The 27,455-nt window shown below is 47.6% G+C and overlaps 3 protein-coding genes across 7 annotated transcripts; 2 read left to right on the top strand and 1 right to left on the bottom strand.

Annotated features, from left to right (window-relative positions):
* Positions 1–469: 469 nt before the first annotated feature.
* Positions 470–4,428, top strand: LOC102312210 (WD repeat-containing protein 88; the record flags this gene model as incomplete). Of its 2 annotated transcripts, XM_005929192.3 has the most annotated exon segments (9): positions 470–558; positions 1,270–1,333; positions 1,509–1,647; positions 1,725–1,854; positions 2,061–2,248; positions 2,742–2,824; positions 2,918–2,986; positions 4,098–4,196; positions 4,303–4,428. In XM_005929192.3, coding segments are annotated over 9 exon segments (987 nt in total), but the record flags the coding sequence as incomplete, so codon positions are not given.
* A 1,449-nt stretch (positions 4,429–5,877) lies between these two features.
* wdr59 (WD repeat domain 59) lies at positions 5,878–21,236 on the bottom strand. 3 transcript variants are annotated; one of them, XM_005929190.3, is made up of 27 exons: positions 21,133–21,236; positions 20,282–20,331; positions 18,344–18,479; positions 18,130–18,215; positions 17,972–18,052; positions 17,694–17,731; positions 16,888–16,976; positions 16,679–16,795; positions 16,255–16,332; positions 15,507–15,663; positions 15,332–15,411; positions 15,123–15,252; positions 14,772–14,893; positions 14,492–14,656; positions 14,245–14,340; positions 13,527–13,631; positions 13,213–13,334; positions 12,506–12,659; positions 10,846–10,899; positions 8,546–8,679; positions 8,019–8,100; positions 7,639–7,751; positions 7,376–7,526; positions 6,993–7,074; positions 6,780–6,900; positions 6,557–6,699; positions 5,878–6,121 (listed from the first exon to the last, which is right to left on the bottom strand). In XM_005929190.3, the coding sequence occupies exons 1-27, from the start codon at positions 21,184–21,186 to the stop codon at positions 5,886–5,888; spliced, it is 2,976 nt and encodes a 991-aa protein (XP_005929252.1). In that variant the 5' UTR covers positions 21,187–21,236; the 3' UTR covers positions 5,878–5,885. The 3 variants fall into 3 exon arrangements, with proteins under 3 accessions (XP_005929252.1, XP_005929253.1, XP_042079765.1); XM_005929191.3 differs by lacking the exon at positions 10,846–10,899; XM_042223831.1 differs by lacking the exons at positions 5,878–6,121; positions 6,557–6,699; positions 6,780–6,900; ... (6 more) ...; positions 12,506–12,659; positions 13,213–13,334 and adding an exon at positions 13,365–13,446 and having other exon boundaries at positions 13,495–13,631.
* Positions 21,237–21,468: 232 nt separating this feature from the next.
* On the top strand, positions 21,469–27,039 carry nob1 (NIN1 (RPN12) binding protein 1 homolog). Of its 2 annotated transcripts, XM_005929189.2 has the most exons (10): positions 21,469–21,572; positions 22,102–22,234; positions 22,303–22,436; positions 22,680–22,751; positions 22,832–22,972; positions 24,123–24,263; positions 24,859–25,098; positions 25,229–25,326; positions 26,143–26,287; positions 26,426–27,039. In XM_005929189.2, exons 1-10 carry the CDS (start codon positions 21,504–21,506, stop codon positions 26,693–26,695), a joined length of 1,443 nt encoding a protein of 480 aa, XP_005929251.1. In that variant the 5' UTR covers positions 21,469–21,503; the 3' UTR covers positions 26,696–27,039. The 2 variants fall into 2 exon arrangements, with proteins under 2 accessions (XP_005929251.1, XP_014191280.1); XM_014335794.1 differs by lacking the exon at positions 24,123–24,263.
* Positions 27,040–27,455: the final 416 nt, after the last annotated feature.

The following is a 27,455-nucleotide window of genomic DNA, read 5'->3' as shown; positions in this document are numbered from 1 at the left end:
CGGCTGGGCTATGGCCTGGCTACTATGCTACCTTCTGGCTTGGCTTTGGGCCTTACTTAGGCTTTGGGGCTTTTTTTTTTACTAAACCCTTTTTATCTCTCTTTTTTTCCAGAAGATCAGACAGTTCCAGTTTTTTTATCGTCTTATTTTGGTGAGCATGTGTAAACTGTAGCTTCAGCTTCTTGTTCTTAGCGGACAGGCGTGGCTCCCCGTGTGGTCTGCTGCTTTAACCCATCTTCTTCAAGGTTGTGTGCTGAGAGATGCTCTTCTGCAAACCCTGAGAGAAAAGCCTCGTATTTGTGTTTTTGTGTGTCCACATCAGTCTGTAGAATCTCAGAATCTGTGTTTGACTGAACAGCCTCTCTGTAGATCAGTTTTCTGATGAATTCATTCCACAGAAAGTTTAGGAAGAAATCATCAGAAGGTTGTTCCATATTCACTCTTCCTGGTTGACCTCTGACCTGTGTAGGATGTGGGGAGCTGTCAGCCTCTGAGGACGTTTGATGGAGTTCACAGTAAAGCCATCACTGAGTGTGCTCTGATCCCCAACAGCAACAGGTGGGTTCCACATTAGCTCTAAATTCAGCTAGGTTATGATCCTGCAGCTGAGAGCAGATGATTTCTCTTTTGAATTTTGCAAACATTATGCCCTGGAAGCCAAAATCTTTCCACCTGTATTCCTTTTGTCTTGGTCAAAGCTGAGCTGTCGGGTCTTTTCAAGTGAGGCAGAAGTGATTTGGTGTAAAAGAAAGGGTGAGATGAACTTCTGCCAACATTTACAGAAGTAGCGTTAGAAGTTGGCGGTGTACAGGTCAACATTAAAACATTTTTTCAGTTATTTGTGCAGCTGGCCTTGTAGTCGATTACTGCAATGTCTGAATATTTGGAAAAATGAGTTCCCGTGAGCTCCCCGTCACTGTCACTGGAACTGTAAGCTCCACCAGCTGGTGAAGAGTCGCTGTTACCAAGACTGTAAAGTCAAGTAGACTTGTAAAAGTTGACTTTCTGAGATTTGTAAAACAAAAAGTAGCAATTTTTGCACATTTATCTGATGATAAAGTTGTTCAAATAAAATAAAAACCAAAAACATCTTTGTGAATTAATCGATGACTTATTCATCGTCCATGGACCCGTAAGGCTTCATGTAATCTCTCACGCTGATGACATCAACATGAAAAAAACAGAGTTCACAAAAAACAACAATGCAGAAACGTCCATGTAGTAGCCTGAGTGCAGCTGTGAATGAAACGTTTGCTCTGTGTGTGTCAGGATGGTCACAGTGTCCTGGGATAAGAAGATGGTGGCCTGGGACCTGGAGACCGGACTCACTCTGGTAACGTCTGCCGTCACGCTCCTGGAGTTTCAAACCAGCAACCTTCCTGTGATTCGCTGCACACATTTCTCTGCGCTGGGTTCAGAGCACGTGTTTCTGCTCTTTCACACACATGGAATAAATTTGGTCTTTTTGCTTTTCTGAGTTTGACTCATTTTTATGATCTTTGTCGCAGTGGAAATCGAGGCAGCTCGGCCTGCTGACCTCCTGCAGCTCCTCGTCCGACGGCCGGCTGGTCGTTTGTGCTGTAAATCCTCAGAATGGCGTTTCCGTCTGCGACGCCGCCAGCGGACAGATGTTGCACCACGTCAGCGGTAGGACAGGTCACATGTTGCCCGGTCGGCAATAACACTCCTGTGAGCGTCAGTGAGCGTGTGTTTGCTTTGATCAGATCTTCACCGCTCCTGCATCACTCGATGTCGGTTCGACCCTCAGAGCCAGCGAGTGGCCACCGTCTCTGCAGACCGCAGCATCAAACTGTGGGACCTGCGGGCGCAGAAAACCACCGTGTCCATCGACAGGTGAAGCATTTCAGTGACCTGTAAATGCTCTGAGCTCCTCTCACGCTGTGTGGCTTTTGTCTTCAGTGTGAGACGGTACAAAATTATTCATCCAAAACACTCTGAAGTCTCAGATATTTATCAGATTCACAAAAGTTTGATGACAACTTTCAGGCCCTCAGAGGAGCCCCCTGTGCACTTGTTCTTGTTTACATTCTCGCAATCAGTAACCATGGAAACGTCGTCTCAGCCTGCTGCTTCACCAGCAACGGGCACTTCCTGTGCACGGCGTCGTGGGACAAGACGCTGAAGCTGTGGGACCTGCAGGCGGGGGGGTTCCGATCTCACGGCGGGACGCCGCTGCAGGGAGGCCACGCAGGCAGCGTGAGTGCCTGCTGCCTCGCCGCTGCTGACGGTGAGACCTCTGAGCAAGGCACATTCCTGTTCAGGTGTCCTCAGCTGACGTCCTCAGATTCTCCACTAACATTTGTGCTGAACTACCAGCAAGAGGCGGAGTTTGATTCGATGAACACTTTCTAGATCCACGTATGGACAAAAGAGTTCTTTTAATGTGTATTTTTAACTATTTAATTATTTATGCATTAGGATGTTAGCTAATAATGAAAACGAACAAAGCTGGTCGTGTGCTGTAAGCATGTTTTCTGCCCTCATTAAGAAGCAGACCTCTAAAGGATCAGAGGTCAGGTGGTTTAGACCTCTGGTGGTTGCACAGCTTAAGATTTGTAAGAAATGTCAGCACCTTAGCGTCCGTCATGCTGTTTACTATGTTTAGAAAGCAAGCACTGCTCACTGATGAGCTGATGTGTTTTTCTGCAGGTACTGGAACATGCTCAGTTCTTCCTCATAATGTTTGCCTAATAAAATCACTTCCTGTTGTGTTTCCTCAGCGAACCTCCTGGTGTCCGCCTCCTACGACAGGACTGTTGCTCTCTGGGATTTGTCGTCTCTCTCTCAGACTCTCGTGCTGAAGGTGATTAAACTCGGCTGTGTGAAGACATCCTGATGTTTCTGGTCGTGTTCTTTTAGACACTTAACTCCTGATTTTGCTTTTTTCCCCCATCAGGGCCACAGTGATTGGGTGACAGATGTGTCAGTGAGTGCTGACAGGAAGTTGGTGGCTTCTTCCTCCAAGGTTCACAAGTATTTTCCCTCACAGTCCCGGCCAGAAGTTTTGCTCCTTGAGCTTTTCTTTCTTTCTTTTTTTGTCCTGTCTTTCTCCCCTCACCCTCACCGTGCTCACCATCTCTGACCCTGGGTCTGCTGGAGGTTTCTTCCTGTGAAAATGTAGTTTTTCCTTCCCACTGTCACCAAAGTGCTTGTTCACAGGGGGGTTTCTCTGTTTTATTGCAGGGTCTGGATGTTACAATATCATTGGTACCCTGGATGTTTAATCTGTTTTCTGATAATTCACCAGAGAAATGTTAAAAAGCATTTTATGGAAATTTGGAAAGCAAACAGTGTTTAGTCTCCTGCATCTCACCTAAGACATCCTGTAACCAGGTACAGGACAAACAGACGTAGCCAGGATGCCAAGGCTGATGGTCTCAACATCAGTACTAAGAAAAGGCAGCAAATCAACATAACGCCACACAGGTCTGACTAATAGTGATGAACAGCTGGAACGTGCTGAAGGTTTCATGTATTTTGGCAGCCCAATCAGAGCAGAGTTTGACGTCCACGCGGATATTTAGCAGAGACGGACCAAAGCGCGTCATCTGAGAACAACACAGGTCATGCAGAAACTTTCTGATGCCGGCACATTTCACAGAAAGACGTCAGAGCAAGAAGTGGGTGAAGACACCAAAGGGTGTGTTTGTTTTGTATTCTGAGCTGGTCAGGTGTAAGCAGCATCAGGGGCCCAGGACGGGTGGAGTCAAAGTTCCTTCCTATCTGTCACAATGAAGAAAACTAGCTGCAGGGTCACATCACCATGTGGGACTGATGGAAAGATCTCTCGTTCACCTGCATTTGGACTCCAGGACCATCTTCAAGCTGTGATTCCTTCAGTGTCAGTAATTATATAACAGAGTCACATTTGAAGCCTCGTGACTGCAGCTCATGGCTGTGAAGTTCAGTGCAATTCAGCCCTCTGTCAGGATCAGAGGATGCTCTCCACTCAGTTTGTTGCTTCATTTCCTGATGAAGATGAAGGTGTTTTGGGGGCACATATCATTTTTAAATATTGAAGGTTGAATTTGAAACTCTGTTAGACGACAACAATTTCACTGCGTCTGTCTCTGCAGGACGGGACTGTTCGGCTGTGGGACATAGAGAACATGGAAGAAATCCCAGAGGTCATGAAGAAGAGGAATGCGGAGGGAGCGGGAATTCACATCCTCAAGGTCTGAGTCGTTCATGGATCCTGTGTCCTTTTTTCTCTGATTTAAATGTTTTAGACTCCCCACAGCTGCTGGTGGTCTGTGATGACGACACTGTGTGTGTTTGTAGTGTGAAGAGTGTGGAAAGCCATTCCCAGTGTCCAGACTGCTGACCTCAGAGCTGCTCACGCAGTGCGTCTTCTGTCGCCTCAAATCGCCACCCAGATACCGACCGCAGCCGCCACCGCTTACATGACTTCCTGTGCAGGAGGAAATGTTGTACTAAGTTTTGCAAGGTCTAGTTTTTAAACTGAAAATCGAATCTGATATTAAAATGATTTCGAGTATGAAACTCTGTAATCCTGGTTCTGATAATGCTGCTGTATAAATAAATGTGTAAGTTCTTTGAGTCTGGAGTCACACATCTGTCTGCTTCCCAGGTGTTTGGTGGCTCATATAAGCTTTACATCACCTCCACCTCCACCCACGCTGCCAAGCTCATGAATCCAGTCTGAGGTGTTTCTGGATGGACTTCATATGTTCTGCTGTGTCTGTGGGTCCTTCCCAGTCTAAAGACATGCGTGTGGTGATTCGAAGTTGCCCGCCTGTGTAAGCTCTCCAGGATGTGTCCAGCTGACCCACGTAGGTGGTTACACAGCATATCAATAAAGAGAGGTCCAAGGAAGGAAGCGAATATGATTTATTGAAGTACAGAATTCATTTTGAGATATTTGTCTCTGATGGCATTGAATCCTGGCGGGGATCGGGATTAGTGCAGGGACGCCGGTGGTGGAGATGAAGATGCTTGAATGGAGGAAGTTGGTTGCACAAAGGCATCTGCAAGTGAAATGGCAGATGTGCACTGAGATTTAAAGTACGTGTAAAGGTTGATTGGCCTGAAAGATGATTGTGACATCACTGGTCTGGTCCAATCAGCTGACAGCATGGGAAAGTGGAAGTGATGTGATGCGTAGATTAGCCACCAAACATCTGGGTGTGTTGAACTCAGCTGAAGTGACGCCTGAAATGCATCTTTGAATTTCAGTAAGTTGTAGCTTTTTTAGATAAAGGTTAAGCGCAGTGGTTGATGATGTCATCGAGCTTTAGTTACACGCACACACTACAGGCTGTTATGTGAACAGTGACCTTTGTATTGCGACGTCTGTTTTAAACTGGACGCTGGAGAAAAGCACAACTGATTCAGATTTCATGCACAAACATACTTTATAACATTTGAAACTATTCAGTCTTTAATTTTCTACAGAAATCCGTCAGAGTCCGCGACGGCGTCTGCAGTGAGCTGCTGCGAGTCTTCGCCGCATCATTTGCTTCTGAGCGCGGCGACTCCGCTGTGTTACAAAGCACCAAAGGTGAGGTCACGTCAGTGACTTGATTTGCCACAAAAATGCGATTTTAGTCGAGTCGTGTGTTTCATAATCTGCGTTCGATGAGTCTGTTTTCTTTGCGCTTTTTTCCACGTACAAACTTTTCCAGCTTTGACAGACAGAAAAGCATCCGTGTTTTTTCACTTGTGCTAATAAATCATCTTTGCCATCTCTCCTGGACTGGATTCGATGCTGAGATCTCGCTCTGGAGCGAAGTGTCGGACGGACTGATGTCGCCTCCAGCAGAGCAGCTGCTGATCTCCCATCATGTGATCACAGAGGAGGTTTTAAACATGGCGACCCCATCACGCGGAGCGTCCGCGCCGCGTCAGAAGGTGCTCTGTAGCAGACAGTGGCAGCCGCAGCCGGCCGGACACTCGTCCTGCCGCCGAAACCAGTCCATCATGTGACTGGTGTGTCCTCCGTGGCCGCAGCTCAGGCAGAAGTTGGAGGAGCCGCGGACGGCGACGTGACAGATGGCGCACTGGAAGGTGAGGCGCTTGCAGACAGCGCACTGCGTCCCACGAGCCTGACTGCGGCAGTGACAGCAGTACACGCCAAACTCTGCAGAGAGACGACAGAAGAAGAGCGTCAGCAACACCTGTGGACACAGAGCGTCTTCACCTGTGTGAGGTTTGTCTTCCTCAGAGCTTTAAATACTTAGCTGTGCCTCTATTCTTTGTTTACTCTCTTCACATTCTTCTAACATTACAGTTTTCCTTTATAGAAAGAAACCTGAACACGTTTCTGATTGGTCAGATGCTGCAAACCCCGCCTCTTTCGTGTGTGTAGCTAGATAAACCCTGGGTTTACTCTTCGTGTGACTCCTTAGCTTGAATGATGATGTTAGGGTAACTGAAGCTGGATAACAGAGACATGCTGGATAGTGCACAAGTGAATCAGAGGTGCAGGTGAGGTCGCTGCAGTGTAAGTTAGTCTAGTCACGCGTGTTATTTCATTGTTCTAACACATCAGCGACTTCTTCCCCAGAAGACGCACCGATGCCTTTGTGAGGTTCGGGTGGGCAGGAGGCGAACTTGAGCACTTCGGCTCTCTTGTCTCGCAGACCCCAGCGGTACAAGATTTCACCGTAGCACTTCTTAAAGTCGTCAAACTGCAGTGTGTTGGCCGGGTCCAGAAGCCTGCACAGGGAGAGGAAGTGACATCAGACTGACAGCTGGGCAGATATGTTTAGGCGCAGCTGGAGGCGGAGCTATGTCACCTCTTGTTCATCACGTGCTGCTCTCGCTCGCGTTCTCGCGGGTCTGTGTAGCCCTGGTTGACATAGCGGTAGTCGTCGGGAGAGGATTCGCCCCACGGGTTGGCGTGCTCAGAGTCTCGACCTGGAAGTTAAACAAAAACAGGAGACCGTGTTGGCGGAGATGAATCCAAACATTCCCAGAGGCGGCGTGTGTGAGGAGCTGAGGAGCCTCACCTGGGTTCCAGGTGGTCGTGGTGATGGAGTCAGAGGTGCTGGAGCAGGAGCCCGAGGTGACGGAGCTGGACGTGTAGCTGGGCTGAGATAGCCAAACACACACATTACATCACTTCCTGTAGCTGATTTTACTGTAATGACCTAAACAAACCCTGTGGAGTCAGCTGGTGTGGAAGTCAAAGAGCCGAGTGGGCGCTTAAAGTTTTTATTTAAAAAATAAACTCTCATCCAAAACTAAAGCTAAAATAAATTCTTCTGAACAGGATTTCCCAAACATCACGGTACCTTCGTCCATCTTTTAAACTCAGTTTAGCTCCCTCGTTTCTAAACAGCAGCTCAGCTGTTTCCATTTCTGTCAATAGGCAGCCTTTAATCTGACTCACATAACGAGCGTGGTGCGGGGGGAACACGGAGGCCCGTGACGTATGGTGTCCAAATAGTGCGTAAGAGTCTGGAGGCGGAGCCTGAGCTTTGAACACGCTGCACAGCATGGCCAGAGTCTGAACGTCACTTATCTGACTGTAGTGATCCAGGCTGAAACACAGAGAATCAACATGTGAATCAGCTGCTCCGTCACCCAAACCGAGAGCTCAACACGGCACAGGCGTGGCGATCAGGAGCCTCAGCTTTGCTCTCAGTAACTCACAGAGTCTCCAGCAGGTGGCGTCCGAATGGGTGTCTGGCCCAAGGAGTCTCCATGTCCGGGTCAGAGTCTGGGCTCAGGTCCTGATTGGTTGCTGCAGACGCCAGAGCCCAAACCTGCACAGAGAGGCGGGTTTAGAAGAGGCAGACAGCACCTCTGGTTCAGTACTTTCTGCTCTCTTTATGTGGGGAACACTTCAGCCACAAACTAAACTCAGTTTTAACTAAACTCACTTTGCTTCCCTGTTCTGTGATTTTGTTACCTCGTCTCTAAAACCTTCCTGGCTCCATGTTTTGTATAGTTTCTACTTCCGTAGCATCAACAAAAGCATTCAAAATCTGATTCAAATGCAAGTTAAAAATAAAAAGGATGCAAGCACCAACCTTCGCCACGTCTCTGCGTCCGACAGCGAGCGCCGCTGCTGCGTTCTTCTGACACGTTTCCTGGATGTCGTTCATGTTCAGGCTGAAGAGAGAAAATAAACCTGTAACGATCAGCGCGAAACACGAACGTGAAGAATTTCTTTACATCACAGCCGTCATCTCGATGTTGTGAAGGCTTCTGGTGAGGGGGGGTAAATCCATCTTTTATATACAGTCTGTGCTTTGGCTTTGACTGTCTGTGTGATAGTCGGGCGATCCAAACCTTCCTGCAAAGGCTCATTTCTCTTGTTCTCGATTGATTGTTGATTAGTTAATCTGACCTTTTCAATAAATAAAATAACAGAAATAAGTCAGAGACACAGTTTTCTTTCATATGCAACTGAAAGGCATCAAATGCTCCTGTTTCAGAGGAACCAGAGGATTATTTTGGCGTTTACGCTCAGTAAATCTGTTTAAATGAGTTTCTGTGAATCAGCTGTGATGTGACTTGAGTGGGTGAGTGTTTGTTTTACAGCCTCGTGTCTCACATGTAGTTCTCTCCCAGAGTTTTGTGGACGGGCAGCAGGCAGGAGATCTCCTGGATGATGACTTTTCCGGCCAGTTTGATCGGACGGTTGCCGTAGTCCGTCCCCTCTCGCTTCGTCTTAAAGCGGCGGGATTTCTGACAGACAGAGAGAGACAGACAGACAGATAGCGAGCCGAGAAGACACAACAGAGCACCACCTGATTAAAAGTGGGCCGGAGGACGGGGTTCTTCAAGAGCCTGTTCACACTGCGAGACGCTGACTGACCAAAGACTCCGAGCTTTGAGATAAAGTGATTGTTTGTTTTTAAAGGTACTTTTTGTAACTTTGTCCAGGGAGCTCTCCTCCCAGACCTGGATGACGGCATCAATAAGCTCCTGTCTGTAGCTCTGTTAGGCAGTGTCAGATGCACCGATACACAACGCCTACCAAAGGTCTCAGTGGGATTTATGCCTGAGGAACATGAGAGCCGGTCCATGGCATCACAGAGGATCTCTGGCCACGTGAGGTCAGGCACCAGGAGGAAATCAGCGTGCACGGGACCATCATGAGGTCTGACAGATACTGGTCCTACAGCCCCATGCAGCTCTCCTCCACCAGGCGAGCCATCTCCTGGTAGCTCCTCCACACTCTTTGCTGGGAGACACAGCAAACCTGTGCTATCCTACCAGGTACCATCTCGTGCTACGAGCAGTGACGAGGATGGTTGTAAAAAGCTAAAGTAAAGAGAAATCGGTGAGGAGAGAGCGACGGTCTCATCGTGGTCTCGCCGGTGCACCTGTGGTCACTGTGATTTGAACCAAAGCAGGTCAAACGGATTCACAGTCCTATATTCTTCCTAACTGAAGTGTCCTCACTTTGTTATACTGCGATACTCGAGTCCTCCTTTGACTGTTTTGGACCACAGGAGACTTCAGGGGGGAATTCTTACACACCAGACTGTCGGGAGATCTTTTGGTGACCTCTAAAAAAGTCAGAAAACCCGAATCGAACTCGGGCCGCTGCACTCATCTTTCAGCACCTGTGTCACCTGTGACCTACGCCAGCACCCTTTTTCCTCTCTTAAACCAGGAAGTGAAACTCTCGACATTAAAAATCTCACCTGGAAGGTCAAAGACAGGCCGGATTAACCCAACAACATTCTTCATGGGTCATAAACTTCACCTCAGCAGTTTTCCGAGCCTTCCCGCAAAGATCCGCAGAGATGCAGGCGGTTTGTGTTTATGTGTTCACTCTGTTATTGATAAGAGGGCGATTAGTGCTGATTGATTGATCTCCATTTGATCGTCGTCCTCGGCAGCTCGCAGTGTGAACACGGTTAGCTTCCAGTTTAGTGACACACGATTATGCGGCCAAATTATTTTCAATAATAAGTTGCAGCTCTGCGCTGAGACTTACCTGGACGTGTTAAATGTTAGTGAACATTCAAAGCTTCACACTTTGATGAGCAGACAGGAAGTCGGGCAGCAGGGTTATTGCAGCACCGTTACATGATTTAAGTTCAGTTATGTGCTCAGAATTATCGGTCATGCTAACGCTGCAAATTAACCTAAAATCACTGCGCTTTCATCCCACGCTGAAGTTGCCCCCCCCCCCCCATCTTCTTTTTTCAATTTTGTTTGATCTCGGTACAAGAAGCAAGAGGAAGTCTGTCTTTTATTTTGAAAAATAAAACAACTTAAATTCTTCGAGCACCAAAGCCCTGCAGCATCCAATCCAAGTGCAGCAAAGTAACCCCAGCTGCTCAAACGCCACCATCCTGATGTTAGCGTCTTTACATCAGCGTTGCCCAGAGAGCTTCTACCTCTGTGAGCCGCTGCTGAGGCCCGTGTCCAGAAACACGTCTGCATCCACGCCACAGTTTCACGGATTCTTCCTTCACCCGCGCTCCACCTCTGCACCGCCTTTATCAAACCCTCGCTGACAGGCGAACAGCACTCTGCTGTAAACTTACTAACTATGACAGACATGTTTTTTTAGCACTTTTAAAATGTACAAAACACTTTTTTCAAACCTTTGAGTTAAAACTTCTTCAGATTGTGACACTTGCAGTTTTTCACAGAGCGTAAATCAGCCCTGAGAGTTTCTCATGACACACTTAAATCCAGAACACATAATTTAATATTGTTATTAAATTAGCAGAATCAGGATGTGTTAGTCGAGGCGGCTGCAGCCAATCAGTGACATGCAAAGAAACCAAAGTTAAACCCGAACGCTGAGGAAAAGCCCAGAGCGAGGAGAGGAGAGGACGGAGGCGGAGATCAGGAAACGGGGATGGGTGCTCGGATGGAGGAGCTCAGTACCGGCCAATCGTGGAGGGTTTGGACAGACCAGCGGCGGGAGGCAGAGAGTGGGAGCTTCGGATTGGAGGAGAGTAAGGAGGAGGAGTGGCCCACAGCGGCATGGGGGAAGGGGAGCGGGTGATTGGCCGCAGAGAAACAGGAACACAGGAATAAAAAAACAAAACAAACAGAAACTGATCAGAGAGGACGGGACAGGAAACAGCAGCAGCGTTCAGCTCAACAGAGGCGAGCGGCGAGGGTTCTACTTCCTGTCAGGGTCCAGACTCAGGAGTGTTTCTTCACACCTCGCTTACACATGAGTTTGTTTGGCAGCACTTTATAACAGCCTGTGACTGACGCAGAGATTGTTTTAAAAACTAATTCTTATAGAAATGACAACATCAGCGTTCCCTTCCATATCGAAGCCTGTCAGATATCACGCCCTGATTCGTCACATGACCTTTTCCAAGAAGAAAACAAATACACAGGCTTTAACTGCCAGCGGTTAATTCAGCGCGGATACACAGCTGCCGCTAAGCTAGCCAGAGCTTCCACCAGTTCACTGCGGCCCCCCGCCGGGCCCACGCGCCAAGGATGTGTATGTTTATTTTAGCTCACGTAGCTTTTCAGCCATTTTCACACAAAGAAACAATTAAAAACACCAGGCAGACCTTATGGCTGTTCAGCTGATAGCCACCAGCTTACTTTCCACTGTTCTGATTTTAATGGCCAACAGGGGGCGCTACTCTGGATGCAAAAAGACTTCAAAGCCATACAGACAACAGGAAACAGCCTTCGACTCCGTGCTCTGATGATGATTTCATTGTCTGTAATACTGAGTAAAACATAAATTATTCATCAGGAGAGAGGATTACACAGCCGTCAGCCAATCAGTGTGCACGGTGCGATCAATCACGAGCTGTTACCCAATCAGTGTGCGGTGTTCTTGGGTTGTCACTCAGATCCACCCGTCTTTCGTCAAACACTCAGCTCGAGCCATCCAGAACAGGCTTCACCAAACAACCGGTTTCCATCTTTTATACGATGAACAGTTTCACTTTTATAAGTGGTGCATATAAAAGGCTAAAGCCGCCACAGGTCTAACAGGTCCTCTGACACAAACGCTAGAAGCTGCTGCACAGTTAAACTCTGCAGGTCAAGTTCCAACCGCCTACAAACAACAACGCCCAGTGTACGGGAAAGGTCATGTGATATTTGTTTCCATGCATGTCGGCTCACTCTTTACTCTGGGCTCATCTAAAAGGGAACTCCTTTCTGGATTATCTGCAACCTTAAAAATAAATCGGTGTTTGATTTGTTGAGTGTAGCAGCCAGAACAAAAGCCCAGCTCAACCCAGAAGGCTCAACATTAGAGGACTGGTACGATATTTCTGTAATGCAAAGAATCCTCTATCTCACAACAAGCAACACATGTTCTGTTTTCTGTAATCAGCCTGCAGACAGAGGAAAGCTGAGGTCACTGCAAACACATCAAAGCAGCGACAGCTGTGAAACTAACGGTGCTGAGACCGTTTTCAGAGTGGACGAATCTTAACACAGTTTTATGACTGAGACCCCGAGAGACTCCCGGGAAAACTAGAGGCTAAACTAAAGGGACCTGTGTGTGTGTGTGTGTGTGTGTGTGTGTGTGTGTGTGTGTGTGTGTGAGAGAGAGTCTCACCCGTTCTTTGTAGTAGAAGGAGGAGATGGAGACGGTGTCTTTATCCGAGCGAGTCGGGCTGCCGCTGTAAAGCCGCAGAGTGCTCTGAGACTCTGAACGCATCTTCATCGGAGTCAGGACCCCGCTGTGATAGGCCGACAGAGCCGACAGGGACCTGAACACACACACACACACACACACACACACACACACACACACACACACACACACACACAGGTTCGTGTACTTTATCCGAGCTCCATCAAACAGAACCACAACAGTTTATAACCACAGCTCGCATCCACAGACATGTTTGGATGTTTCATTATCAGACGGATACAACGAAACAAAAAACATCCATTTAAAAGGGAAATGTTTGGATTATGTTCATTTAATGCACTTTTCTTTAATATGTCATAAATACCTGGATAAAAACCAAACTGAGCACATCCATGTCGGTTAAAAATCAAAAGTCACTGCTCAAAGCCTTCAGGATTAGAGCTGCAGGGACACTTTAAAGTTTGTCTCCATGATGAGAACAAAACCTGAACACATCGCCATGAAAACAGGCGCTGACACGGGAGGAGATCCGACGCCACTTTGCACAAAGAATTTTCAAGATAAGTTGTAAACTTTGCGTCATCCGTTTCCTACAAATCTGATGCTTGTTTGTAAAAATTAAAGAAACGTTGACATGATCGTTAAAAAAAAGAGGTGTGGTATCTTACCTGGGAGTGGGCTCTGTGGGCGGGGCAGAGCGGTGCATGGTTATCGGTCGGGTGAAGTAAACGAGACAGCCGGTGCCACAAAAGCGAGCTCCGGATGTCCGAGGGAACGGGATGTTGGCGTCCTGGAAGGAAGCAGAAATCTCCTGTGACACTTTGAGAGCGTCAGGCAGAAACGACCCTTCAGCTGTCACATGGAGAGGACAGAAGAAAACTGTCCTGCACAGAGTAGGTTACCTGGTGCAGGTGTTACCTGGCGCAGGTGTTACCTGGCGCAGGTGTTACCTGGCGCAGGTGTTACCTGGCGCAGGTGTTACCTGGTAGGAGCCGTAGGTGTTGGTGACTCGAGGAAACGCCTGCAGGGACGGAGTGACGGGGTTGGACAGGACGAAGGGGCCGGAGGCGGGACTGTCCTCCTGCGTCTGAGACAGGAAACAGACAGAGCAGTGATTGGCTGAGATTTTGTTACAGTCACGTGACTGTTTTCATATACCAACATAAACTTATGTAAAAAATAAACAAAAACAAAAATAATTTGTACATGAAACTCAACAGAATATCCCTTATCTTTCTCAGGGTCACGAGGGGGAGCTGGAACATATCCCAGCTACCGTAGGGCGAGAGGCGGGTACAACCCGGACAGGTCGCCAGCCTGACGCAGGGCTAACACAGAGACAGACAACCATTCACATCACAGTCACACCTACAATCAAATCACCAATGAACCAACCCCACTAACTGCAAGTCTTTGGACGGTGGGAGGAAGCCGGCGTACCGGAGAGAACCCACGCACACACAGGGAGAGCATGCAACCTCCACACAGGAAGACCCCGGAGTCAAACTAAGGACCTTTTTGCTGTGAGGCAACAGTGCTAACCACCGCACCACCCTCACCAGAATACAGCAAACAAAGTTTCCCCACAAAACAGAGCCTACACCTGCGAGAGCGAGACAGGTGGTGGTGGAGCAGCGCCCCCAGGTGGTGGAGGACTTCAGGGCGCAGTTTTAGACACAGACACGTGACGTTATTCTCACCATATCAGACTCCAAGCAGGACACGAGCTGTCGGACGCACGGCTCCAGGCAGTTCTGGTTCCTCTTCACCTTCTGCAGAGACGTGTCTCTGAGGATCTGAGCACAGGGAGACGTCACTGAACTACAGCTTCAACCTTCATCACAGTCAGTTTGATTTAAAAAATACAGAAGAAATCAGAGCGTGAGCTGCGTGCAGCCTCCAGCATACACAGGTCTGGTTTGCTGACAGCGTGATGCGTTCGGGTACCTTCTGGATCTTGGTCTTCATGGCAGAGGGGATGGTCGTCGGGGAGACAAACTGGAAGGTGGGCGCGGCGTTGTTTGGATACTGAGCCGGAAACTTTACCACCAGGTGAACCTGATGGCTCCCGAAATGAGCCGACACCACGCAGCTGTGGTTCAACGCGTCCATCTACACAAAACAAACATCACCAATCCGTCTGATTTCAATGATCGTCCATCAGTGAGCTCAGGACTGCTCGCCCTCCTTTGAAACGTTTCCTGACTATCATCAGGCACCAGCTCACCTCCACGTTGACGTTTCTAATCTGCAGGTTGACCAGAGAGAACTCCTGCTGCAGAGTCTGAGCGAGACCCGAACCTGCCGCCGAGTCCTGAAGACCTCCAGCAGTCAGAGAGCCGTCCTGATCTGAGAGATGCATACAGAAAGGTCAGAGGTCAGACTCAGACTGGACCTGGATCAATGTTACATCTGCTTACAGTCAGAGTTTTCTAATATCCTCTGCTGCAGCCTCGCGCGTTCCTGGAAGACTTCTTTTCGCATGCTTTCATATAGTTTCACATTGAGACGGTAGTGACGTCTGTGTTAGCCGTCAGTTAGTGTGCAGTCAGTGAAACGTGTGAAGTCGTCGTCTCACCCTGCAGGCTCTCCGAGGCGGGGCCCCCGCTCTGCTGGCCCTCTGACTCCTGAGACGACAGAGGCTTCTCCGACTCTGCGGTGAGGGACATCGCGTCCATCAGGTCCTCCTGCACGTCACTGACACACAGCTACACAACAAAAAAACAGCACAGATATCAGCCAATCAAGTCTCTGTGTGAGCTCGTCCCCGTGACGCCGCGTGCTGACCTTCTGCAGCTGAGGATCCACCCTCCATATCCTCAGAGTCTGATCTCTGGACCAGGTGACCAGCTGGTAGTCCTTGGAGCCTGCAGGGGAAACACCGACACGGCGTCACTGAAGAGGAGAGAAAACAGCCACAAACCTCCGCTCTGCTTTTCCCCATCTCTGCGGCGAGTTTCACCTTCTTTCTGCGGCCGCCACTGGAACTCCAGCACCACGTCGTCGTGTCCCACGAAGGCGTGGACGGGGCTGTTGAGGTCGAGCGTACTCCACAGTAAAAGGCTGTTCTCCCTCCTCAGCTGAGGAACCATCACCGTGACCAGACCATTGGAGAACGGCTGACGAGGCAAAAACACACTGAGCTGCTTTTTCCTCAGTTTTATAACCAAGCGCAAATCCAGCGAGTCTGCATGTGACTGGAGGATGCACAGCAAACTGCACAAATCCAGATTCGACCACGGTTATAACCGGCTCGGGGCAGTTACTGCGGCGCTGCGCTTGTTAGCAGGGTGCTAAAGGTTAGCTTGCATCTGAGTGATGTAAATTTCCTCAGCACGCGAAGGCGCCGTGCCCCCCAATTTGTTGTGATCTGATGCTAAGGCAGCAGAAACTGTAAACCCAGGCGAACCAGGAAATATAAGCTGTCTGTGTGCATTTCACCACGAGCAGCACCCTGCAGGAGGGTGGAGGCCCTGATGGAGGCCATGAAGTCATCATAAAAGTGGACACAGATCAAAGGATCTGAGGGTTTTTCCCCTCACACACTTCTACACAGCCTGCAGTATTTTTGGAACCAGAGTGGCGCCCCCTGCTGACCATTAACATGAATGCAGGGTTGAGGCACTTCCATGTTTGCTTCACCTCTCAGACCCTGAAGCTTCATCCTTTTTATCCCACTACAGAAGCACAAACAGGAGGCCGACACTCACCGTGTACCTGGCCTTCCACACCGGCACCTGACACGACAAGATGTTCAGGTACTTCCTGGGCTGCCGGTAATCCCAAAACTGCACAAAACACAAAAGGTTTATATTTCAGATGTTTTGCTGCTCATGTGCATTTAAAGAATTATTTAAACATGTCTGCGGTGCTTTTGTGTCTCTTTTTGGTGATTTGGGTCTTTCTGTGGTGTTTTTTCATCCCTCTGTTTTGGTTTTAGGCGAATCAGCTGGTTGGTTTTGTTCAGTAACACTCAGAGCTTTGAGTGCTCAGGTAGAGTAGAGGTCACACTGACAGACGCAGCTCTGAATTCTGTTTTTCCAGCTGGGACGTGCGTGCGACAGGATGTGAATCTGCTGTTTCTCGAGTGTTTCGCGTGCTTATTTGTGGCCTCTGGGTTTTCTCTGCTCTCACCCTCACTGAGTTGTCCTGGCTGGACGTGGCGAAGATGAACTCGCTGTCCGGATGCCAGTCGAGGCCGTGGATCTTGGACAGGTGAGCGGCCACGTATTCTGCCGCCGTGTTCGGCTTCTGCTCAGAGGAAACACGCACCGTGAGACGACCGAGTGCGTTCACGTGCACACGTCAGCCCGAAGCCAGTGAGTCAGGACGGGAGCACTCACCCTTTTGTCCCAGATCCGAACGTCACCGTCGTGACTGGACGCCAGCAGATTCTGGTTCTTCTTGTTCCACTTCACCTGAGACGCCCCAGCTGGCAGGAGGGAGAACTAGTTTGTAATTAGAGAGTTAACCAAGCAAAGTTCATCCATCACTGCAGCTGACTTTAACATTCAGTTGCTTTTTTTCCCACATAATATTGCATTTAAGAGCAGTTATGGTGCATTCAAAGACACTCAGCCATCTGGACGTCTGAACCTCTAAAATACTTCAGACGCTGTTACTGTTTGAAATCATTTATGGTTTCATTTCATGTAAAACTGTTGGCTGTGACTTCCTGGACCCGCTGGTTCTAAATTTTAGCAGATATTAGAAACTGATATATACATTAAGAAGTAATGTGCATTACCAGCTTGCACACATTTGCCTAAATCTAAATGGAGACTTTTCAAGGATCCCCTTAGAAGTTGACATGAAAGCTGAGACGTTACGCTGATGCAAAACTGAAAGTGTTGGCGAGGCAGTGAGGACGGTAAAGAGAAAAACATATGAATGAATAAATGAGCAAACAAAAAGCTTGTTTGGTGTTTACATCGGTAAAGTGCGCGCTCTCTGCTCTGCCCTCTCGTTTAATCCTGAGCCCGACTCCATCAGGACATCAGGCTGTCGTGGACGCGTCCCCTTATAGCACACAAACCAGCGTAACTCTGACTGACTGTGAGGAGCTCAGTTAGACTCAAACTGAATGTGTCAGCTGTGTGATTCATGTGGACACTGACGGAGGAAACAGTCCGGCCCTTTAAATACTCACCGACCGCGGACAGCGCCAGCGTGGGTTTCCGAGTGTCTCTGTGGGGTCAAAGAATCAAAAATCACTCAGAAGCATTGTCGGGATTTTTCAGACGATCACCACTTCCCTGTGACCTCTTAGTCTAACTGCTGATGTCAGGCTAAGAGAAGCCAGATAACAGAGATATCCTGGGTTTGTTAAACCAGCTTCGTAGTCCAGGCCACGAATCAGGATAAAGATCATTTTATATATATAATAAATAATAAACATGATACTGGAAGGTCTTCCTTTGCTCTGACCTGGTGTCCCAGATGTAGATGTAGGTGTCCACGGAGCTGGTGACCAGGAACTCGGGTTCAAACCAGGACCAGTCCAGATCGCTGCGGACACGAACACATCAGTGAGGCCGGACCGCGTTTACCCGCTGATGGGTGCGTTTGATTTGATCTGCTGTTACCTGATGACCCGGGTGTGCCCCTGCAGGGAGGTGTGCGTTTCGCCGCAGCCGTCCCTCCACGAGTACAGATCCACCCGCTGGTTACTCTGAGGACAACACGCACACACGTTCAATACACACTGGGAAACACACAAAGCCTCCACTTTCTTTACCTACACGACATTATTTCTGTTGCGATGATTTTATGATGAATTATTCTGGAGGTCTCACTCACAGAGGCGGCGAAGACGTGGGCGTCGGATCTGTGCGGGTTCCACTGGACCGTCCCCACGTCCCACTTGCTCTGTCGCCCGATTTTCCGCGACGGTTCAGACGGCAACTCCAGGTTCACCAGGTACAGGAAGCGACGCCTGCGGCACGATTACGACGACAGAAGGTAAAATCGTGTGAATTTAAAATCTTCAATCACAATAAAGATTTTTTTTTAGTTTTTTAAAAATTACAAAAATATGCTGCAGGAGAAATGAAGCGCTGGAGAACAGGAACAACACAAAAAAAGCCACTAACAACTCCAACATCATTGTGAAGTTTGCGGACGACACTACAGTGGTGGGTCTTATCACCAATGGTGATGAGACGGCTCTACAGGGAGGAGGTCAGCGCCCTGACCCACTGGTGTCAAGACAACCATCTCACCCTCAACGTCGCAAAGACAAAGGAGTTGATAGTGGACTTCCGGAGGTGCAGAGAAGTACACACCCCCATCACCATCAACGGCGCTGCTGTGGAGAGAGTGAGCAGCTTCCGGTTCCTTGGTGTACATCTGGCTGAGGATCTTACGTGGTCAGTACACACAAACAAAACAGTGAAGAAGGCGCAGCAGCGCCTCTTCTTTCTCAGGAGACTGAAAAGATTCGGCATGAGCCCCCGCATCCTCAGGACCTTCTATCACTGTGCCATTGAGAGCATCCTCACTGGATGCATCACCACCTGGTATGGCAACAGCACCGCCTACAACCGCAAAGCTCTCCAGCGAGTAGTGCGGTGCTCTGAACGGATAATTGGAGGTGAGCTTCCCTCCCTCCAAGACATCTACAGGAAGCGCTGCCTGAGGAAAGCGGGGAGGATCATCAAGGACTCCAGTCACCCCAGCCATAAACTGTTCAGACTGACTTCCATCAGGAAGGAGGTTCTGCAGCATCCGGTCCCGTACCAGCAGACTGAGAGACAGCTTCTTCCACCAGGCCATCAGACTGCTGAACACGTTCATAGACACCTCAGCTTCACTACTGGAACTTCTAACATTATGCACTCCACACTGTATCATAAATGCCACTGTTTTGCACAATTCCACTCAACTCTGTATATTTTTATATATTTTTTTATTGTTTACTCTATTTAATTTGTAAAATATGTATACACACACACACACACACACACACACACGTAGATATACATATTTAGTATACACATTCAGTAATGTGCATACACTCTTATATTGTACACATATTTATTCATATAACTCTCAGATGTAGCCATTCTTATATTTTGCTTGTTTTATGTTATTGTATTTTGCACACCTGCTTGTGAAGCTCACACACAAGAATTTCACTCACGTGCTGTACCCGCCCACCTGCACATGTGATGTGACAATAAAAGTGATTTGATTTGAAGATAAGAAAATATATTATTTATTATTATCTCAATATCTGTATCTCATTCTTATCTCTTAATCTTAGATCATTTAAAATTTTATTACAGCTGACTTTGTCTCAGTGTTAACTTCTTATTAATAATAATTTTTTAAATTAATATTTGACTTTTCTTAACCAAAGTTTGACTTTCTTGAAACTCTAAATAATGGCATAAAAAATTTCATAGCTGCAAATTTCAAATGTTTTCATGTCATAAATCATAATGAAGCTGATTTTTTACATAAATATAGATCGTTTTCACTTTTTTATCTTTATTAACTTTTTAATAATTTAAGTATCCTGTCATTCTGATACTAACTTATTATTAATGTATTATTACTACACTTATGTTCCTTCTCTCAAACATTTATTGTAGCTCAGCGGACAGAGCTGCTCTGAAACTGAATAATTAACTGACTAATGAATAATTACGAGCCTCTGATGTGACATTAAACACATTTCATTATTTGTTGTTTGAGAAAAAAGGACTGTGGCGCGTTCAGGTGACCCAAACTTACCCGGACAGCACAGCGTGGGAGCCCAGGCAGTCCACGGACATGGCGGTGGCCTGAAAACACGAGACAAAAGCAGCAGTGACAGTTTTTTATTTTAGCTAACGCCGTGTAATTTTCACTGTGCCTATTTTAGTGACAATCAAAATTCAAACAGAATTAAAATCGTCGAACTTCAGTTCAGAGAGATTTCCTCTCATTCAGAGCAGATGTGCTTTTCCCTGAATTAAACGTGAGATTAAAGACGAAGTAACCTTTGCTGCTGACACAACGAAGCTTTGAAGCTTTCAGGTGATATTAAATTACCCGATATGATCATTTATTATCAATTTGTTTATGTTTATTTTACTATTACATATACAGATATTCAAAGATTATCAAAAATGTGATGAGTCTGCGCTTTTAAAAGTGACCAGAACAACTATTCAATCACCTGAATTACTGATTAACTTCCTGATTGGCTGATTAACCACTCAGGCTGTGAATAACTTAATTTTCATTCTAATTGATCCACGTTCATTAATCTGGAGTTACTCTTTGTTTGTTGGTGTATATATACACACACACACACACACACACACTTTTATTTTTTTTGCCGAGTAATTCATTATTACATTTATAATCCTCCACACATTCGGTGCCACATACACAACTCCATCGATTAATCGATTAAAAACATTCAACTGGATCGATCTACAACAAACACTAAGAAGAAGTCCGGGTGATTCAACTTGGACTGAGCAGTTTTCTCTTTTACGAGACTTTAAACGCTCCCTGACCTGCGCGCGCAGGCGCTTCGTACAAACATGAAATTAAAAAATATAAAAATAAAAATAAATAAAAAAAGAAAAACTCACCTGGGCGTCTCTAAACTCCACCACAACATTCTCACTGCTCCAGCGGGCCGCCATCTTTCTCCCTCTCCTACCGTCAACAAAGACCACGTGACGCTAAAGTGACGTGACGTTCAGGACAGTGGGAACAACACGCAATAACAGCCGCGATCTGTTCTATATAATTACTGTATATAAATATGAGTTATATTAATACATCGATTAAAACAATACACGAATTAAATAAGAAAACAAACGTTTCACTTTTTTTAAAAACAACTTTAATGGTTAAGTTAAACTTTCCCACATGAATGACGTGTTTTCGGCTTCTCCGTGTCACGAGTGTTTCCCCTCTCTTCTGATTGGTCGCTCCCGCTGCTGGTCGCCAAACCAAGATGGCGACCACCCTGGTAGAGCATGTTGTCGCAGATGCAGGAGCATTTTTAAGGAAAGCTCCTCTCCAGGTGAGTCTGTCCCTCCTGATACAGGTGGACCGGGTTGTGAGGGTGTGATTGACCCGGGAGAGGGGCTTCAGAGACCGGGGGGTGTCAGCGAGGCGAGCCGGGGGGAGAGGACTCAGCGTGGAGCCGGAGGCCAACAGGTCCCCGACAACAAACCGAGAAACCGGATCGTCTTCTGCTTTCACAGGGACAATAAATGATCCAGGACCATAAAACGGAGTTAAATGTGTTCATCTGGTCCCGGATCTTTAATGTCCAGAGAAAGGAGATCTGGATCAATGGTGCTCAAAGCATCACCGGATGCTGTAGTTCAGGTTTAAACGTAGATGGACCGGTTTTTGGTCCGGATCTGGTCTCTGTTCTCAGACTGTTAACGGAGAAAAAACCTTGTTTAGTAAAATAAATATTCACTGGAACTTTAATGAAGATTTCAGCTTGAAGCGGATTAAAAAACGAATTCTGGCTGCTGCCACGATAAAGATGAGGCTGAAGCGTCCCGATGTTATCTCACTCTGTTGGTTTTATTTGGTAGGAAATCGGCAGGAATATCTACACCCTGAAAGATGTGGTGGAAGAGATCCGAGACAAGCCCACCAGGAGGAGCCTGGCCTTCCTGCCGTACCAGCTGCACTTTAAGGAACCTCATCCAGAGCACATCAGACACGGTGAGCGGGCGTCTGAATCCCAAACCTCTTGTAAAGGTGTGATTTAACATCCTGGTGTCTGTTTTCAGTGACAGAGTTCTCCAAGAAGACCGGGGACTATCCGAGTCTCTCAGCCACCGACATCAAAGTCCTGGCTCTGACCTACCAGCTGGAGCTGGAGAACGTGGGCTCGCAGCACCTGAGGAAGGAGCCGGAGGTTAAGGTACCTGCAGCACACAGACTCGCGCTCCTGTTTGCTGTTTATTCCTGATGTGTTTAATATTTATGTATATTTTTACTCCTGTGCAGTTAGCCTCGCGTGTTCATTGCACCCATACTTTTGTTGTACAATGCCAATAAAGGGTTGTTCTATTCTATTCTATTCTTGACTCTGTACAGCAGACATGTAGAAGTTTAACTCCACACTGTGATAAACTCAGACTCCTCTGGTTATTTTCTGATCCAGGTGAACATTCAGAGCACGCAGCGCCACCCCGAGACTCCGATGAACGTCGCTGGGTTCCACTTTCCTTCCAAGGTGAGAGTCGGACGCTCGTGTCAGCCGTCAGGCCGGCGTGCAGTCAGGAACGTTTTCTCACTTTGTGTTTGCGTCTTCAGAAACCTGCGGACAGCACGAATGTCCAACAGACGGAGACGGAAAAGAAGACGCCGAACGAGACCGACGGCGACGAGTTCAACAGCTTCCAGTTCTGGAGGGAGCCGCTGCCGGCCATCGATGACGAGCTGCTGGGTTTACTGGTGAGGAAAGACACACAGCTCTCTTTGGTTCGATCGTAGATGTTTTGAGACAGTAGCTTTAAAACAAGAAGTTTCTGTCGTTTAATTTTTGCATCTTTTCCTCATAATGTGAAATTATTTTAATCAGGAAACCAAATTTGAGAGATTTAGGAGAATCTGAACGTCACAGACAGAAATACTCGACTCCTTTCAAAGTGTTTAAAAAAGTTATTTCCTTTCTTGTAAATCTCTCGTTTCTTTACGCTGTCAGTTAAAATTGGGGAAAATCGGACGACGTACCTTCTGCTGACCTTCGTCAGTGCTTAGTTTTTAAAATACACAATTTTGAGCTTTGTTCTGATGTTGTTTCGGAGCTCGTCTTCATTTCCTCAGACTTTTTCTATTCTTTTGTATTTTTGATGCGACAAACGTTAAAAGCACGATAAGTCTGAGACTTCATGCCGTGGCGAGAGGACGAGGAGCACCTGGACCTCACAGTCTCACCGACTCTCGCTGTAACGACTTCCTCAGAGGGTTTTAAATCCCTCTGCTGACACAGACGCCTGTGTTTGCACAGATAGTTTCAATGCTCAGAACCTTTCCTCTGTGAACGTGTCTTAAAGCGATCGTAGAAAACAGGCTTCTTGAGTAACATCCACAGAATAAAATCATGGAGGACGGACTCTGTGAGCTGCATGTGTGAATGTCTGTCCCCTCCCACAGCCAGTGGCGTGGTTCCACAGAGGCTTTGTGGTGCTGTGTCTTTACTGGGTTTTTTCCTGTGAAAACGTGGAACTGGTTTGGAACATCGTGCAGTGGTTGTTAGTCCTCCACACTGAAGGGAGCCAGCTAGGGTGCTTTGGGGATCCGACCAGAAAACCTGCAGCGCTGCAGGTTAACTGTTTCACCCAGGACAGAACCAGGACACACTGGAGAGGTTAAAGCTCGCAGCTGGGTGGAAATTCCCGAGAAAATGTCTGGAGAGAGGAACATCTGTTTTCCCGGCCACTAAGGATGGATGGACAGACAGATGGATGGAGGCATGGGTGGATGGATGGACGGAGGCGTGGGTGGATGAATGGAGTTGGGTGCCGTGTTGTTGGAAAAGAGATTGTGTCTCCAGGTTGTGCACGTAAACACAGCGTGTGTGTTATCGCTGCTGCTCTGTCAGGGTCCAGCGGAGGGTTTAAAATCGAGCGGCGGACAGAAACGAGCGGACACACGGACGACTTCGGACGGAGACCAGTTCAGCAGCTTTCTGTTCTGGAGGGATCCGCTCCTGACCTTCAGCGATGAGCTGCTGGGTTTACTGGTGAGTTGAAAGGGAAGAATGTTTTCATGCTGGGAGTCTCGTAGAGCAGCTTTGCATGATTCACAGTTCAGAATAATCCTTTGTGTTCCTCTGAGCCTCGGTTCAGCCCCTGTTCAGACTGTGACCGGCTCGTGTCATCGGCTGCAGTTTGCAGGAGACCTCGTTCATATTTAAAGGAGCCTCCATGAGACTTTGAGGGCTGCAGGCGTCTTTGTGTTTGCATGGTTTCACACGCCAGTCAGACTCTAGTGCATCAGTGCATTACCCTTTTATTTCTGTTGTTGTGTTGCAGCCTCTGAACATCACGTGCATGCCCTCCACCTCCACCTCCTGCACCACATTTCAAGAGAAAAAGTAGTTCAAGTGTGATCTGAGGTCTTATTCTTGTAATGTGTAAATAGTGAATCGTGTGGAAAACGTTCCTGGCGTTGATGGCGTGGGATAAACAGGGTTTCCACCTCAACATCTCCCCGTAGGAAAGGATGCATGTGAGAGGAAGCAAGGAGACAAAGGAGGAATTTTACATCTCTCATTGAGTCATAACTTCTGTCACCTGTCAGACTGCAGTGATGATGATGATGATGTTTGTTTACAGAAAGAGGGCAACGAATCACCACAGACAGAGAAGAGGGCGGAGCAAAGGGCGTCGGCGGGCCAATCGGACGACGAGGACAAAGAGAACGAGCCTGATGACGAAGATGACGAGGAGGACGATGACGATGGAGGAGGATGGATCACTCCCGGTAACATCAAAGAGGTGAAAATGGACTCCGCTGATTGGACGGCTCCAGCTGACATCAAAGTCGGCTGTCTCACCACCGACTTCGCCATGCAGGTAACGGATGCAGACGGTGCATTCGCTGTTTTTCACCTTCTGTCTAAAGGTTTGTGTGAATGGTTTCAGTAAACCGCTGCGTGAATAAATATTCTCCTGCTTCAAAAAGCTTTCGCTGTCTGTGTCCCAGAACGTTCTCATTCAGATCGGACTTCACGTTCTCTCTGTGAACGGGATGCTGATCAAGCAGGCGAGGAACTACATCCTGAGATGTCACGCCTGCTTCAAGTGAGTCCGAACAAAGTTAACAAAACCTCTTCAGGCTGAAAGGGAGGCAGCTCGAATCCGTTCCAGCGAAAAATACAAAACACGACATTTAAAACATTTAAATTTATATCAAGAGTAGAATAAAGGTGCTGAACAAGTGAAAATGTCAGGACTGCTTTATTAAAAGAATAAAAATACATTAATACATAAATAAGATGGACAAAGTCAATGAAAGGAATCAAATAAATAAATAAATGTATTAAATTGCTGCTTGAGTAGGTTAAAATAAAAATAATAAAACACAGTAAAAATGATGCTTGCATAGAAAAATATTATAAAGGTGCTCCAGAGATACAGATGTAAATAAGGTCAAAATAAAACATGTAAAAATCTGAATATAATCCATTAAAGTGGCTCTGCACCAGGGGTGCGAGGGCCGGCGTCCTGCAGGTTTTAGATCTCACCCTGGGTCAACACACCTGAATCACAGGATTAGTTCATTACCTGGTTTCTGGAGAACTTCCTGACATGCTGAGGAGGTCATTTAGATGTTTAAGTCAGCTGTGTTGGATCAAGGACGCATCTAAAACCTGCAGGACTCCAGCCCTCGAGGCCTGGAGTTCGCCCACGCCTGCTTTAAGAAAAAGCACAGATGTTAAAGTGGATCAGAACGATGGAGCGTGGAGTGCAGGGTTGGAACAAACCTAACATGAGAGGACAGATGTTCCTCAGACGGACAGATGTTAGTGACCTGTCCTGTTCTTAAAGGCTGTAAGGAGAATACAGCGAGGGGTCGCCCGTGCAGGAGCATTGACCTGTTAAATGTTTCGATTCCAGGACGACGAGCGACATGAACAAAGCTTTCTGTCCTCACTGCGGGAACAGAACCCTGAAGAAGCTGGCGGTGACGGTGAACGAGGACGGCAGCGTGCAGATGCATTTCTCCAAAAACCCCAAAGTGTTGAACCCCAGAGGGCTCCGGGTGAGACGCGGCGTTTTATCACTTCTAAAATGACTCTGCGGTCGCGCTGCAGCGTAAATCGTTTTTTCAGACCGCTTCAGTTCTGCCTGAGTCGGGTCTAAACGTCCTAAACATGACCGCTGCCGTCTTGTGTTTCAGCACACGCTGCCTCTGCCTCAGGGGGGCAAACACTCCACCAACCCCCACCTGGTGGAGGACCAGCGCTTCCCCCAGCAGAGGCTCTCCCGGAAGGCTCGCCAGAAGACCGATGTCTTCAACCCGGACTACGTGGCCGGAGCGTCGCCGTTCTGTGAGAACGACATCTACAGCCGAGCCGCCAACCTGCAGATCAGAGACAGCCAGTGTGGCGGTGGCAGGAGGCGGGCCAACCCCAACGCCACCCGCAGGAAGTTCATCAAGAAGAAGTAAAGATGGCGAGCATGCATAGTGTTTAAATTAAATAACTGTCATTTCCCAAATCGTCCATCAGCTCTTGTGCAACAGATAAACTCACCAGGTCTTCTGGTGCGTTCATGGACAGTCAGACATCCAAGACATGAGGATTAACTACAGCTCTAAACACGGTGTTCACAGCAGAAGAGACGAGCGTGACAGCCAGAGGAAGTCGATGACACTCGGCGACACTCGGGCGAATTAACTGCTGGCAGCACGAGTGACTCTAACAGTACCAGCTCCAGATTATTACAGATTACATAGCATCCCTTATGGAACGAGCCAGAATAATAAATACATTAAAAGTGTGTGAAATTTCACATCGGTGTCTGTTCCTGCTCATTACCTCCACCACAGAGGCAGGAGCGCGCTCGGTCTGCAGGGCGGCGACGTGACACAGAGATTCTGTAAGTGAAGAAGAAGAAATAAAGCTCTGCTCCTAAACACTCGCTGCTGGAGACGTTTCTCCTCCGGTCGATTAGATGAAGGGTGGCAGAGGTGGCTGAACATCTGTAAGAGCAAACGGCAGTACTGAACGGACCAATCACGGTCACTCTGGGTTACGCGGCTACAGCGTGCAGGTGCACATCAGGTCCAGGGTTTAAACAACGACTGAGGTGTAAATCCTTCTTCCTTCAAATTTTAAAATCAAATCACTTTTATTGTCACATCACATGTGCAGGCACACTGGCACAGCACATGCGAGTGAAATTCTTGTGTGCGAGCCCCACAAGCA

This window comes from Haplochromis burtoni, unplaced genomic scaffold, assembly GCF_018398535.1.
Source record: "Haplochromis burtoni strain Fernald_Lab_line unplaced genomic scaffold, NCSU_Asbu1 Contig_121, whole genome shotgun sequence".
Classification (NCBI taxonomy): Eukaryota; Metazoa; Chordata; class Actinopteri; order Cichliformes; family Cichlidae; genus Haplochromis; species Haplochromis burtoni.
Note: the sequence above shows the minus strand (reverse complement) of the source record. Positions and strands in the feature narration are given on the sequence as shown.

Coding starts and splice junctions, on each gene's coding strand:
- wdr59 (XM_005929190.3), bottom strand. CDS start 21,186: ATGGCGGCCCGCTGGAGCAGTGAGAATGTTGTGGTGGAGTTTAGAGAC. Junction 15,412..15,506: donor GTGGCGGCCGCAGAAAGAAG/GTGAAACTCGCC, acceptor TTTCCCCTGCAG/GCTCCAAGGACTACCAGCTG. Junction 10,900..12,505: donor CCTTCTACTACAAAGAACGG/GTGAGACTCTCT, acceptor TCCAATCCGAAG/CTCCCACTCTCTGCCTCCCG.
- nob1 (XM_005929189.2), top strand. CDS start 21,504: ATGGCGACCACCCTGGTAGAGCATGTTGTCGCAGATGCAGGAGCATTT. Junction 24,264..24,858: donor ATGAGCTGCTGGGTTTACTG/GTGAGTTGAAAG, acceptor GTTTGTTTACAG/AAAGAGGGCAACGAATCACC. Junction 25,099..25,228: donor CCACCGACTTCGCCATGCAG/GTAACGGATGCA, acceptor TCTGTGTCCCAG/AACGTTCTCATTCAGATCGG.